Source organism: Thyridium curvatum (genome assembly GCF_004353045.1).
Source record: "Thyridium curvatum strain D216 chromosome Unknown NODE_4_length_842636_cov_84.159710, whole genome shotgun sequence".
NCBI lineage: Eukaryota > Fungi > Ascomycota > Sordariomycetes > Thyridiales > Thyridiaceae > Thyridium > Thyridium curvatum.
The window spans coordinates 711,995-726,198 of NW_022156759.1; the positions used below are offsets into that span (position 1 = coordinate 711,995).

A 14,204-nucleotide genomic window follows, 5' to 3' on the forward strand; every position below is an offset into this window, starting at 1 on the left:
CACAGTCTTCTCCCTCATTTCTGAACTTCGATATGATCTTTGCTCATCTCCAATTCTTCATTTGAAACAATCTCGTCGCCCTCAGCAACTACAGTCAAACATCCGTCGCCACCACCAACAACCACCATGTCTGCCCTGCCAGCAAACCTCGGCCTGCCAGACCGCGAGGCCATTACGGACGCCCTCTACCGCAGCATTGTCGGCCTCGATGCCAATGACAAAGCCATCTATGAATCGGCTTGGCACAAAGACGCCACCTTCATCTATGAGTTCACCGAGACGTCTACTGTGGAGGGCCTCGACACCATCTTGGCAACCACCTTCCAGTTCATTGGCGCCGGCCTCGACACCACGCACATGGTGAGCAATGTGCGTCTCAGTGCCAAAGAGGGCGCCAGCACGGCTGCAGTGACCTGTCACGCTCTGGCTCAGCACAACCGCAAGGGAGAAGGGCTGAACCCGACAGCGACTCGATTCCTCACTGGCAGCATGTATTGGGTGGACCTGGCCAGGGATGCAGGTGATGGGCTTTGGAAGATAACCAAGTTCCACCTCAAGGTTGTTTGGTGCGAAGGCGACGCGTCCATCATGGGGCAGTAGACATTGCCTTGGCTCCTTGCCTGTACATGTTCACTTGGCATGAAGGCTAGCTTAGGACATGAATGAATATGAATCAGTTTATCATCGGCTTCTGCCGAGGTCAAATCCCATCGAACGTGCATCCTGAAACAGGCTTCCAAGCCGGTCCTCCGATAAGTTGGTTCAGAAGTCTTCAAGGCGGCCAAAATGTGATATCCTGGATCACAATGGCTACCTATCTGCATGTATGATATAATAGACGATGCCACACGTATGATAAGATCTCCACAGACTGGATTGTTTAGCTAGAATAATAGAGTACACTGACTGCCAGGCTGTACATATGCAACAAGAAACATGCTACCTATTGTGTGAACTGCAGCGTACAGTTGACAGCCAGACTACATTTGGCGTCTGTTTAACCGACGAGGTGGCCGCACATTTTCAGCTGTCAGGAGTCGGCCGCCTTTCGGGTTCAAGTTGAATAGCTCAGTCCGACTTCGCATGCGTTGGGCCTGTGTCTTTTGAACGAACTCAGACATGGCTCAGTCAACGCAGAGAGTACTTGGGCTTAAAGCGGAAGAACCGTCTGCCAAGTTCATGCGTTGAAGGCGATCACAGATGGCTTGGGTGCTTGATCATTCTCCAGCCCACAGCAGACAGGCCATGTCTCAGCCGATCCATGCACCTGAGCGGGCTCCGTGCTTTGCAACGGAACACCCTGTAGGTTAACGAAGGGGAAAGTAGCCCCCATCTTGTTGTTTCTCGTGTAGAACAATCAGTGCCGCCCGTCCAGACGCGAGCTAGAAGGGAGGCCGCCAAAGGCATGAAGTGAAGCAGCATCCGGTCAGTTAACTATACGTGTCTGTCTCCGCCAACCGGTGTCATATTCCTTCGAAAGCGATGCCATTCGGTCGGATCGGACCTTTCGACAGCAGTCCGGAAGTGGATAGCCCCTGTAAGTTTTCCGTAGTGATCAGCACGATGGCTGCATTTCGTCGGCGGGGAAGAAGCTGAGATGTCTCACAGCCTCCGATGCTACGTGTACACAGCATCTGTCTCCCGGTGTCGGGTCACCTCCAGAAGCCCCTGCTATGTATCCGATCCTCGAACTACATGCTTGAAGTATTACAATGGTCCGAGAGGGTCTGCTTGCTAATCCGGATACACCCACATCATTGGCTGTCTAAGATGTGCTTGTCCTGAATGATCAACACGCATTCAGCGACACCGGACATCCCCCAGCGCCCCTGCATAACCGGACTGCGTCTCGACAGCTACTGCGTCAAATGAGCTATCGCATCCTGGGATCAAGCCATGACACGGCTGACACCGGCACACCAGCGCCACGAGGTCCGTTGTGCAGCGACCGAGCCGATCTATTGGGTCTATGTGGCCAATGTGGCCATGTTTCCGCTTCTATAGCACTGCATACAGACAGTCTTCACAGAAGTGTTGCTTTGGAGATTACGTATGATCTGTCCAAGATATCGTGATGCAGCTGTGCTGTGAACGCGCGCGCCCATCGAGCTGCAGTCCAGTGAGACACGACCTCGCCTCGCATAGTTGTGGCTGGCTGAGCGGTGAAGGACTTTGCAACCTGTTGTCGATCTTTGTGTGATCTCGATCGCGATGTCGCTGAGATCACCAAGCAGTATGCCCCGGCTTCCTTCTTAGAGAATTGGCTTGAAACGTCTATAAAAGGGCGCTCAGTTTCCACCGGATCCAGGTTGGGCTTCATCTCTCGAACCAAGCAAGTCCCACAACGAACAATTTCTCTCTACCTAAAAGCAGCTCAAGTCACCACATCGAAATCCACCATGTCCGAGCAGGAGCTAACCCTTGGTGAGCATTGCGTTCTTTCTCAAGTATTGTTCCCAGTTCTTTTGGATGCCGAGTTGACTGTAATACAAGGCGCCGTCGTCGAGCTTACGCAGACGGACAACGGGCAGTACACGGCTACGCAGAAGCAACTCGCCCAAGGTACCCCGCCCAGCCAAGTCGAGGGACGTAAATCGATCGACTGGGGCCTCGGGCCGGTCAAGGTAAGGTTTCGACTATCCTCACGCACCACACCATAGAGCCGTCTTCCAGCAGAGCGGTTAACCGCGACGGCCAGGTCACCGGCTACGTCGACCTCGCCAGCCTCGAGCTTGGCGTCAATGTGTACGTCGCCGGCATCAGCCTGGGCAACCTGTATGGCCAGCTCCAGGATGGCGTTGGGGTCAAGGTGGACCTGCTCGTTGTCAAGGGCGAGATCAAGTTCTACCTTAAGAACGGCAATGAACTTTGGACTTATTTAGATATAAGCATCAGTTTTGATGGCTCGTACAACGGTGACTACAAGATTGTAAGCCTCTAGGGCTTGGGCTTTCAAGCACCGCCGGGACGCTAGGAGCACAACCATGTGGGCACTTGGGGCCATCATACTACACAAATCACACTCTTTTGAACCCTGGTTTAGGAAATCAAACCGATTGCCTCCGAGACACCTTTCTCTTCTTTCATTGTACATCTCTCTGTGCCTACTGTGACACGTCTTGATAAAATCCAGGACTTGGCAAATCTCACCAGACCGGTTCCGCAGCAGGATCGGGTTTCAGAGGACCTCTCAGTGGGTTGTGTTTATTCTAGTAAGAGACGGTATTACATTCATTCTCCGTTCCCTTTCTGTACTGGCCCATTCCGCCAAGGTGATGACTGTTATTGCACCAGAATGCCATGATGAGTTGAGGTACTAAACGGAGTTGCTAATTATGTGGCTGAATTACACGATCTCTCTACTCCAGAGCCAAGTACTAGTACAATTCTACTATGTGTATGCATGATAAGTTGACGAGACAAGAAAGGTATATATCTATGCTTCAACCAACAAAACCCAGTCGATACCACCGAGATACATGCTGCCCAATCCACTCTCTCAACCTGCAGCGACGATCATGGACTCTTTGTGCCCCTCGGACAGCTTGGGCTTCTCCCACCGAGTAAACAAGGTAATGAGGAATCCAAGCCCGGCACCAGCGATCGCAATCGCAATCGCGACCTTGATGCCTGCCATGTACGAGGAAACAATGACTGGGACCTGGCCCGCCGGGAACACTGATCGGATCTCTGTAGCGCCGGTGGTCACGACTTTTGCCGGGTCGACTGCAGGCAAGGTCGACGCCAGCGTCTGGGTGAGCTTGTTGACAAACGCTGTCTGCGCGGCGGTCACGAAAACGGCACCGCCGATGCACTGGAAGAATAGCACCATGGCCGTCGCAGGTCCCACGTCCTCGGGTGTCTCAGAAACGGTGGCCTGCGTGGCGATGATGGGGATCTGGAAGGCGATGCCCCAGCCAATACCGCCGAGCAGCTGGAACCCAACCCACCGACCAGTGTCGCTGTCAGTATCGAGCGTGTATAGCAGGCCCGCAGCAACGGTGGCCACCATGGCGCCGCACGACTGCAGGTACGGGGTGAGTGTACCACCGCTCGAGCTGATGGCAGCGCCCGAGCTGATCATGGAGATCGTCGTGGCCACAATCAGAGGCAAGTTGTAGACACCCGACATAGTAGGGCTGGCGTTGCCGACCGACTGGAAGTAGACGGGCAGCTGGTAGATGATGAGATAGTAGCCGCCCAGCAGGATCATAGCAGTCAGACAGGAGACAAAGACCGGGCGCTTGCCAAACAACCGGGGCACGATCATGGAACGCTCCCCTTGTCTCCATTCCCAGAGACCAAAGAGGGCGGCGAGGGCGGCGAAACCGACGAGGAGCCCAACAATGTGACGACTACGCCAAGGATAGGTCTGGCCGCCTTGCTGGAGGGCTAGCATGAAGCACACGATAGAGCCCATCACGAGAGCGATGCCGAGGGGATCCATCTGGAGCAGCCTTTCACGCCAGGTCGCGGAGACGGGCTTGGCGGATATAGGTGTCTGGAAAAAGAAGAGGATTATCAGAGCAGCAAGGCCGCCGATCGGCAGGTTGATCCAGAAACTGGTTTTTCATCGTTGGTTTCAGTCAGCAATCCTCTACTCGAGGGTTGACTGGGACTCGGCCACTCACCACCACCTCCACGAGACCTCATGCGCAAAGACGCCGCCGATCAGGGGCCCAGCAACGCATGCAACGCCAAAGGACATACCAACGAACCCAGTATACATGGCTCGCTTGGCCGGCGGCGCAATAAAGGCGATGATGGTGTACGCGCCGGTGCCGAGGCCGGCTGCGCCGAGGCCGTTGATGGCGCGGCCGACGATGAGAGTAGCCGAGTCTTGGGCGACGGCGCAGATGAGACTCCCCAGTTCAAAGACGAAGACGGACGTGAGGAAGGTGAACTTGAGGGGAAAGTAGCGGTAGGCCTTGCCCCAAGAGGACTGGAAGCCGCCATTGGCCATGAAGAAGGCGGCGCCGTACCATGAGGCCTTGTCGAGGCCCTGAAACTCGTCGGTGATCTTGGGGATGGCGGTCGCGACGATCGTCTAGATTTTGTCAGTCTCCGAAGCAAGAATCCTTCGTTGGGGATCTACAGTCGAGCAGACGAGTCCACGTACCATGTCCAGAGAGGCAAGGAATATACCCAGGACGAGGGCGAGGATGATGCAGGTCAGACGAAAGCCGGTCGGATAGTTGACGGGCTCTTCTTCGGCCGCAGCCTTCTCAGCGCCATCATCGGTCTGACGCTTCTTGTCGATCGCCCCGGCATTTCCTTCGGGCTCGGCGACAGATCTAGAGTTGACAGAGGTCATGCTGTTGCTGGGCGGGTCGGTGCCCATATCCGCAGGCTGTGATATCGACCTGGTGGCCATTAGAGACCTGTTCCGGTGTCGACAAGTGTTGTATTGGTTGTTTATCTTTACATCGAGTATACAACTCAGTCTTAGGGACCCCTTAGAACAAGGAACAAAGGATAGCCAATCAATGGAGAAATCAACCTAGTTTTTTCTTCATAACCTGCACGATATTGGTGTCGCGTCTGCAGTGGTTTGGTCGGATCCGGAGGCATTCATCTTCTCGACGCGGTGTACCTTTTGCCCTTTATATCCGGTCTGATGATGTGGATTTAATCCGACAGCAAGAAAAGAGAAGGGACCAGGATGTTCGGCAAGGAACATCAATTTAAATACTTGAACCCAAGTCGCATCAGAATGATTCATAATGGAACTTGGCATCTAACTGGCCAGGCTGTCTGGTAAAGCGGGTACCATTCTTCTCAACCCGGGACCGCCTCGCCTAGATCGCAGCCTCTGCCAGTCACACCGGTTACCAGTTCAATACCCTTGGCTTGTTTGATTGAAGTCTATGTTCATCGATCAGTTTTATTAGTTTCAATATCGAGACTGCCAACGGCCGAGGGCGGCAAGAGGATTGCCCTCTTTGGTTATATGGAGCAGGAATATGAATGACAGCGCGTTTCTAGTTGTGGAATAGAACACAAGCCATTCGGTTGAAAATTGGTGGTTAGAAAGGAGAGGGTGGGGTTTAGAAGAGCAATTATGCAAGCCTGACCTTCATTTCAAAGTCTTGACTACTTTGATAGATAAAACTTGAGTTGCTTCGCAAGGCTGACTAAATACTGAAGTGCCCCGGACCATGTTACAAACTTGGAAGCTAGAATCCAATATTGATACTGCTTATCAACTAATCAATTCCCTAGCCAAATGTTGTTGAGCGTCTGATAGGTGACAGAGGGAGAGACAAACAAGCTCCTTGAACTCGTACAAACCCCTGGTACGTGACCGACCTGCTTTGTTGATCGATACCACTCACACCAACACCGTACGACTTGAACTGCACCTGCTCACTGGCTAGTGTAAACTTGACACCTTTGTGAGAGCCACTTCACTTGAAGCTTGGGCGACACGAGAGCCAAGCGGAGGGTGACAAAAAGGTCACTGCTATCCGGTGGGAACAGGTCATGAACAGTGCCATCCTTTGCCGCTACCCTTCTGAGGGCGTGAACAAGGCCATTGTGACGGGTACATGACCTATTCACCATTCGATCATCCCTCTTTTTTTTTTTTTTTTTTTGTTGGACTGCGATGCACTGCACCGCGATGTGTTTGTCCATCGCAATCATAACTTCAGATCCATCCCACCAATCTCAAAAAGAGTCACATCGCCACCGACTCCCGCGGCAACAACGATCTGCCCACTGAAATGTCGTCCCAGCAGCCCCTGGAGGGCAGGCAGTCCCCTGCTGCAAGCAAGAGCGAGTCGGACTTCGAGCACCGCTTTGCCGAATACGACCACCACCTCGGACCGCAGGTCTTGGCCGCCGCCGACCCGGAGCCGAGACGCCTGCCTCCGCAGACAACCATCTTTGGCACCGAGATGCAGGAATACGAGCCCCCAAAGCGCGACAGCCGCTTCGTGCAGGCCTGGCGCTGGCTCAAGGGCCACCCGTACCTCGCTGCGGCGGCGCTGACGGGGTTCATCGGGCTGGTATCGCTCATCGTGCTGCCGATAGTGCTGCGCGACCTCGACCAGCAGACCCCGGACGGGTGAGTCAACACTCTCAGGCATCCTCTAGATACCTTATGGTCGATCCTCAGAGAGCTCGGACTCTTGACTGACGTCTCTCTATACTAATTTCTACAAGTAGCACTAACACGCCCTCAAACTCGACAATTCTCCCAACGACATCGAGCACAATCCCACCCCCAGGATCAACGACATCGCCCACCCCGACCTCTTCATCAACAGCCGTAAGTCTTCCCCTCTTCCCCCATGTTCTCCTCATCTCCCTTGCCCTGGCATGTGTCGCTGAACCCTCCCTACCACAGGTCCCTACAGAGTGCCTCTCCACGGCCTTCTTCATCCCCGGCGTCTCCTTCATGGGCATCCGCGACGGCTCCGACTGGCAGTGGACCAGCCTCTCGCCCCGCTCGCCGACGCCCGAGTCGTGCTGCGCCGCCTGCTTCGCCATGTCCGCCTCCCGGCGGTGCAACTCGTGGTCCTGGAACCCCGTCGGCAACCGCTTCACCCCTTGCACGGCCAATTACGGCTGGGACAAGGGCGTCCGGCCCGACGGCCAATGCCCCGGCGGATATGCGCAGGTGTTCTTCGAGACGGACGGAGATCCGAACAAGGCTTTTGGTGGCGCGGGCCCTTGCGGTGCCGTTTCTTGAACGAGGAAGAACGCGATACGCGGATTGGTGATGCGTGAAGAAAGGGTGAAACAAAAGGAGACAGAGATGGAGAAGGCAAGTTGGGGTCGAGCAGTAATGGATGGATTCAATCCAAGAGACTGTGTCTTGCTACGGGCCTTTACAACACGCGGATTGCAAGTTTTGCTCCTCTTCATGCGGTGCTTATATGCATAGGATTTCCATTTTGACGAGAATACCTCTTCACAACGAGATAGAGACAAGACAATGACCATTATGTGAGAATTGTATTTCACAAAGCAACGTAGAATTACAGTGTTTTCCCGACAGACTCCTTCTATGGTGCTGCCAGATAAAAATCATCGTGATAGAGTTTTTCGACTGCTCCTCCTCTGTTGCCGAATCCAGTCGCACGTTCTTGTCCAGAACGCGTCTTCCTTCCCCGAGACGTCCCTTGTAAAGCAGAACCCATCCCTTTCTTGCTCTAGAGCTTGATTATCTTCCACTACAACCCTCTTGCTTCTCTCGCCCTGGCGGCCTTCAAAGAAGACGGAGCAGCTTGGCAGAGTGCTGCTCGATCAGAGATTCGGTAGGGAAGCTCATCTGCTCGAGCTTCTGGGCGTAGGGAGTGGGGACCTCGGCACCGGTGATACGCTGGGCAGGGGCATCGAGATAGTCGAAGGCATACTCCATGGTCAGGGCGAGGATCTCGGCGCCGACGCCAAAGGCAGGGTAGCCCGACTCGACGCAAACGAGGCGGTGCGTCTTCTTGACGGACTTGACGATGGCGTCAATGTCGAGGGGCTTGACGGAGCGCAGGTTTATGACCTCGGCCTCGACACCGTAGTTCTTCTTGAGGTTCTCGGCGGCGACGAGGGTCTGGCCGACGCAGCGGGAGAGCGTGACCATGGTCAGGTCCTTGCCGGAGCGCTCAATCTTGGCCTTGCCGAAGGGGAGGACGAAGTCGTCCTTCTGGGCGGCCTCGGACATGGGGAAGTGCTGGCCGTACATGAGCTCGTTCTCCAGGACGACGACGGGGTTGGGGTCGCGGATGGCGGCCTTGAGCAGGCCCTTGGCGTCCTCGGCGCTCCAGGGGGCGACGACCTTGAGGCCGGGGATGCTGCCGTACCAGGCGCTGTAGTCCTGCGAGTGCTGAGCGGCGACACCGGAAGCGAAGCCGTTGGGGCCACGGAAGGTGATGTTGCAGGGCTGGATACCACCGGACATGTAGAGCGTCTTGGCGGCCGAGTTGACGATCTGGTCGATGGCTTGCATGGCAAAGTTGAAGGTCATGAACTCGCACTGGAGAACGAGGGGATTCCCGGGTCAGTTACCAAACATCAACAAAGACCAAGATGCGGGGGGGGATCTGGGAACGTACGACGGGGTGAAGGCCGCTCAGAGCAGCACCGACAGCCAGACCACAGAAACCGCTCTCTGTGATCGGGGTGTCGATCACCCTCCTATCGCCAAAGCGGTCCAGGAGACCCTTGGTGACCTTGTAGGCACCGTTGTACTGAGCAACCTCCTCTCCGAGAATGAAGACCCTGTCGTCGGCCTCGAGCTCCTCGGCCAGGGCCTCGTTGAGGGCGTCACGGACAGTGTACTCCTTGGTGCCCTTGGCCTCGGCGTACGTCCTGCGCTGCTGGAGGGCGCGGGCGGCGATGGAGGGAGCAAAGGTCGGCCTGGCGGCAGGGGCACGCGCAGAGGCAGCCAGACGGGCAGCAGGTCGGAGGTAGCGGGACATGTTGAGCTTCGACGAAGACGAGGTGGAGGGAAAGGGATTGGTGATTGGACCTGATGGACTGGTCTTCGAAGCGCCTCGACCGGACTCTGTGACGAATTGGCCTGTCTCGAGATCAAATTCCGAGATCAAATTCCCGTGACGCTCTGATCAAAGACCGCTTCAAGGACCACAGCAGACAATTGGGGAGGATGGCGGTTGAGGACAAGAGAGAGAGAAGAGGGATTGATGGATGGTCAGCAAACGGTGATTGCGTCGCGCGCGCAGAAGGAGGGAATTTTTTTGGGTGGTGGTTTCTTTGGAGAGGAGCTGGGGGGCTGTTCTGGGTATTCTCCGAGTACCAGGTGGACGACTCCGAGGGCAGGATTTGCACTGGATCAGCTCGGCGAATACATTGCAGATACTTGGATCGCCAGACAGACAGGAGAGAGGTGTGGTTCCAGCAGAAAAAAACTGCTGGGACTGCTGGGAGCTCCCCCCGAACAGTGGGTCCTTCTGGCTCCTTCAGTGGTGTGCAACGCCCAGTCATTCGCTGGAGCCTCCCGTTTCCAGTGCTTGCTCAGAGGAGTCGCCCAGCTTGTTGAGCACCTCGCGCACCCACCGGGACGGGCCTAAACCCAGATGGGAAGGGCGCGCTCGGGACAAATCGCGCCAAAGCACCACCGATATCACACAATGGGCATCCTTGCCGCGAGCTGCCGTTTGGTGCCGCATGCACGCCGTTGTCGAGCGCGGAAGCCTCACCGGTCTCGGGGTCAACCTGGCTGTTATTCCCGTGTGCGATGGACGGTCTGCAGTGGATAGAGATGGATCTTTGGTGAGTGGAGGAAAGCAGAGCCATGCATCCATCTTATCCGGGATACCAGGTGTTTCGGTGTGATCTACGCTGCTCCGTCTTCAAGAGCTCCCATTGTCAAGTGTCATCACAAGGAGGTCACAGAGAGTGACATTACAACGTTGTATATTATTAAATACCTTTCATCTATATATCTTTTGTCCCGAGAAAGCACCCAGCGGCCCTCTTGCTGTTGTCGACTTCTTTGTGGCTCGCCCCAAGCAATGCTCAGCTTCGCATCATGTGCGCCTTCGTTTGGGACTTGGGATATGCATCCCCATTGAGCCCTGGACCCTGAACAGCTTAGCTGCAAACCGCGTTACATCCACCTCCACCCACCGAGACTCTTCCTGCCTCTTACTTCTGGGGCTTGCGTCCGACCATCAGGTACATGGGCGTGAAGAGGTTTTCCCTGGCACCAGCGACGAGGGAGTCGCCACCAATGGCCAGAGCATCGGCGGTCTTCTTGGTGCCGGCGGGCGCCACGCCGACCTTCTCCAGGACGCCGGCGATGCCGTGAAGGACAGTCCGGGCCCACGTCGTCATCCGCAGGATGGTGAACAGGTCGCCATAGGACTGGAGGTACTTGAGCTCACCAGCCAGGGGCCAGTACCAAGGCAGGGCATCGCCCCGGTCAGCAAGATCCTCGTGCCTCAGCAGCTCAAAGCCAACATTCTCCATGGCCGCAACGCCCTCCGAGATCTTGCACATATTGGAGATGCCGTTACCGTGCTCGATACCCAGACGGATCTCACGGTGGCGAACGTTGTCGTTGTCGTAGTTGTCCGTCATGAGCCACTCGTACACGCCAAAGGTACCGCCGGGCTTGAGAACACGGAAAATCTCGCCGTAGACACCCTCGAGCTTGGGCGCATGGACTGTCGCCTCAATCGCGTACACGGCATCGAAGCTGTTGTCGGGGAAGGACATTTGCTGAACGGGGGGGGGCACGGGTTCACGTCAGCATCAACAACATCTTGATGTCAGAGTAGCCTGCTCTGCGCGTTGCTTACCATGAAGTCGCCCTTGACAAACTTGAGCTGGTCCGAAAGGCCCTCCTTGACGGCGTATTGGGTGGCTCGCTCGATCTGGTAATCGTTGTTGTTCAGACCGACAACGTTGCAGCCGGTGAACTTGGCGATCTCGCGGGCCGGGCCACCAACACCGCAGCCAACGTCGAGAACGGTCATGCCCTCCTGGATGCCGATGGAGTGGGCCAGATAGTGCTCATGGCGGGCGATGGCCTGGTAGAAAGACTCATTGGGAGAGAAGCGGCAGAAGTGGAAGCTCTGTCCCCAGCCGTACTCGTAAAGGTCGGTGGCGAGGTTGTAATAACTGTAGCGCGCAAGAACTGGCAGTCAGCGTCTGCGAGGTGGGAGAGCGGGGAGACGCAAGCAGCATCAAGATGGCAGGCACGTACTGTCTCGTCAGAGTAGCATACTCCTTGGTTCGGGCCTAGATGCGGGTGGGAGTCTTAGCATCGACTGCATCTGTGACAGAAAGGCATAAAGGGGGGAAGCGGCTTGCGCCTCATACCGCACGATCCTCAGCGGTCTCGTCCTCGGCCCTCTTGTTGTCAAAGTGCTTGAAGTACTCGTCCATGGCAGCCTTCTTGGCCTCCTTGTTCTTGGAGAACATGGCGGCAACACCACCAGTGGCCTTGGCCGAGTTGCCGTGAAGGGCCTTGTTGAAGTCGGCATCACGCTTGTGATCCTCTCTCTCGAGACCCTGCTTGGAAGGCATTATGAAAACGGTGGTGTCGCGCTGCGATTCGGGACTGATGGTTGCTCGTGTCGCGCAACAAGGACGAATCTCGTGTGTCGAAAGGTAATCAGGGAGAAGGATAGGTACAGCAGAGCAGTCACGCAGTTGGAGGCAACGGAGTGGTGATGATTGGAAGCGTTGGAATCAAGTCAATTGGCGTGCGGCGGGAGAATGTACTTGGAAATGCACAGGGGACGATTTCAGGGACATACCCCTTCTAATTGGTCCGACTAAGTGAAAGAGACCCGCCAAATCTCAGGCCGGGGCGAAATTTTAGGGGCCTCGATCAATTGAAAGGGGGGTGGCCACTGGGGGGCCGGGGGGCAAAAAAAAAATAAAGGCGGTGAGGTGACCCCCTGCTCTTTTCCTTCTACGGAGTAACTTACAGCCTTCACGTGCATGCAGCTACCTAAGCCCAAAATGGTGTCCAGGTCGTGAGGCGATAAGCCAGCATCGAAGAATTTATCAGCGCACCAGCCTTGCAGCATCGACACCAGACACTGACCAAACAAACCCCACTCGCACCACCCAACATCGCAGCCAAGCTGCTTTGCCTCTCTACATTTCTGCCTCGAGATCGCGATTCAAGGTTCTCAGATCCCCTCTACAGCGCCGTTGGCTCGATTCCCTGAGGCCTCTTCCCGTTTCCAAGAACGACACACCTTGCGCGCGCGCTCGCGCCTTGCCTCCGCACGGCACCCGTCTCTTCGCCAAAACCAGAGTGTTTCGCCATCGTACCATCCTCCGCGACCGCCCACTTGGCTTGCGATGCCGCCCCAAATCAAGCAGGACCTCAACCGGTCCGGCTGGGAGTCCACCGACTTCCCTTCCGTCTGCGAAAACTGCCTTCCCGAGAACCCCTACGTCAGGATGCTCAAGGAGGACTACGGCGCCGAGTGCAAGCTCTGCACGCGACCCTTCACCATCTTCAGTTGGGCTGCCGATCGTGCCCACGGCCGCAAGAAGCGCACGAACATCTGCCTGACCTGCGCACGGCTCAAGAACTGCTGCCAGTGCTGCATGCTCGACCTCTCCTTTGGATTGCCTCTGGTCGTGCGAGACGCCGCTCTCAAAATGGTCGCGCCGGGCCCGAGCTCAGAGATCAACCGGGAATATTTCGCGCAGAACAACGAGAAGGCTATTGAAGAAGGCCATGCTGGCGTGGAAGAGTACGAGAAGACTGACGAGAAGGCCCGCGAGCTCTTGCGGCGCCTGGCGCAGAGCAAGCCGTATTTCAAGAAAGGGAGGGCTATCGACGAGGCGACGGGCGAGGCTGTGGCCGGCCCTTCGTCCGCTGGTGGAAGTGCAGCTGTCGGTGCCGGCGTCGGCGGCCCGGGACCCATCAGGACGCGCGACTCGAGAGCAGCGGGCGCACTGGGAGCGAGGCCCGGCGGCAGTCGCAAGGGCGCAAATCAGACCAGAGCACCTCAACCACCCCCGGGGCCCAAGGACTGGCTGCCCCCCTCTGACCCAAACGTCATGTCGCTCTTTGTCACGGGCGTCGAGGACGATCTACCCGAGTACAAGCTCCGCGAGTTCTTCAAGGTGCACGGCAAGATCAAGTCGCTGGTCTGCTCACACATGTCTCACTGCGCCTTCATCAACTACGAGACGCGCGAGGCCGCCGAGAAGGCCGCGGCTGCGTGCCAAGGCAAGGCCGTCATAGCCGGCTGCCCTCTGCGTGTTCGCTGGGGACAACCACGTGCGATCGGGACCATGAAGAGGGAAGAGCGGACCGAGATGATTAGGGATGGCCGGTCAGCCTTCCCTGGCGCAAAGGGCGCAGGTGCACGAGAGGGCCCTAGGGCTATCGGCGCCGGCGACCCTCAGGCATCGACTGGTTCTGGCGGGCAGGATGAGCTCGCGTCTCTGGCTCCAGCCGCGCCTCCCGGCGCAGCAGATGTACAATATGCAAGCCTGGCAGGCAATTAGGCCGCCTCGCTTGAACTCGTGATTTCGGGCCACGCGGTTGAGGGACTCGGCGTCAAGGTGGTTTTTGTTCTCGCAATTCTCAGCATCGCAGCGAGCTTCATCACGGCAGGGTACTGGCGCTACAAGGAATAGTATGCATTATGCAGTTCGATATATACTGGAGGGGGTATCATAGAAGTTATTGTTGTACAAGAAAGACACGAGCATTGCGCTGCCTTACTTTCATGTGTGGCGGTCGTCATGCGGTCTCGTCC

The 14,204-nt window shown here is 56.3% G+C and overlaps 7 protein-coding genes across 7 annotated transcripts; 4 read left to right on the plus strand and 3 right to left on the minus strand.

Moving 5' to 3' along the window:
- Window positions 1-126: 126 nt before the first annotated feature.
- Window positions 127-600, plus strand: E0L32_001170 (uncharacterized protein; the record flags this gene model as incomplete). Its single annotated transcript, XM_031134503.1, has 1 exon — window positions 127-600. The coding sequence occupies one exon, from the start codon at window positions 127-129 to the stop codon at window positions 598-600; it is 474 nt and encodes a 157-aa protein (XP_030993063.1).
- A 1,799-nt stretch (window positions 601-2,399) lies between these two features.
- Window positions 2,400-2,941, plus strand: E0L32_001171 (uncharacterized protein; the record flags this gene model as incomplete). Its single annotated transcript, XM_031134514.1, has 2 exons — window positions 2,400-2,589; window positions 2,661-2,941. 2 exons carry the CDS (start codon window positions 2,400-2,402, stop codon window positions 2,939-2,941), a joined length of 471 nt encoding a protein of 156 aa, XP_030993064.1.
- A 558-nt stretch (window positions 2,942-3,499) lies between these two features.
- Window positions 3,500-5,374, minus strand: E0L32_001172 (uncharacterized protein; the record flags this gene model as incomplete). Its single annotated transcript, XM_031134524.1, has 3 exons — window positions 3,500-4,562; window positions 4,632-5,047; window positions 5,120-5,374. The coding sequence occupies 3 exons, from the start codon at window positions 5,372-5,374 to the stop codon at window positions 3,500-3,502; spliced, it is 1,734 nt and encodes a 577-aa protein (XP_030993065.1).
- Window positions 5,375-6,725: 1,351 nt separating this feature from the next.
- E0L32_001173 (uncharacterized protein) lies at window positions 6,726-7,696 on the plus strand (the record flags this gene model as incomplete). Its single annotated transcript, XM_031134536.1, has 2 exons — window positions 6,726-7,069; window positions 7,171-7,696. 2 exons carry the CDS (start codon window positions 6,726-6,728, stop codon window positions 7,694-7,696), a joined length of 870 nt encoding a protein of 289 aa, XP_030993066.1.
- Window positions 7,697-8,215: 519 nt separating this feature from the next.
- Window positions 8,216-9,422, minus strand: E0L32_001174 (uncharacterized protein; the record flags this gene model as incomplete). The annotated part of the gene is made up of 2 exons (XM_031134547.1): window positions 8,216-8,977; window positions 9,057-9,422. The coding sequence occupies 2 exons, from the start codon at window positions 9,420-9,422 to the stop codon at window positions 8,216-8,218; spliced, it is 1,128 nt and encodes a 375-aa protein (XP_030993067.1).
- A 1,189-nt stretch (window positions 9,423-10,611) lies between these two features.
- On the minus strand, window positions 10,612-11,997 carry E0L32_001175 (uncharacterized protein; the record flags this gene model as incomplete). Its single annotated transcript, XM_031134558.1, has 4 exons — window positions 10,612-11,187; window positions 11,268-11,589; window positions 11,675-11,709; window positions 11,791-11,997. 4 exons carry the CDS (start codon window positions 11,995-11,997, stop codon window positions 10,612-10,614), a joined length of 1,140 nt encoding a protein of 379 aa, XP_030993068.1.
- A 789-nt stretch (window positions 11,998-12,786) lies between these two features.
- On the plus strand, window positions 12,787-13,950 carry E0L32_001176 (uncharacterized protein; the record flags this gene model as incomplete). The annotated part of the gene is made up of 1 exon (XM_031134569.1): window positions 12,787-13,950. One exon carries the CDS (start codon window positions 12,787-12,789, stop codon window positions 13,948-13,950), a length of 1,164 nt encoding a protein of 387 aa, XP_030993069.1.
- Between the last annotated feature and the right edge of the window lie 254 nt (window positions 13,951-14,204).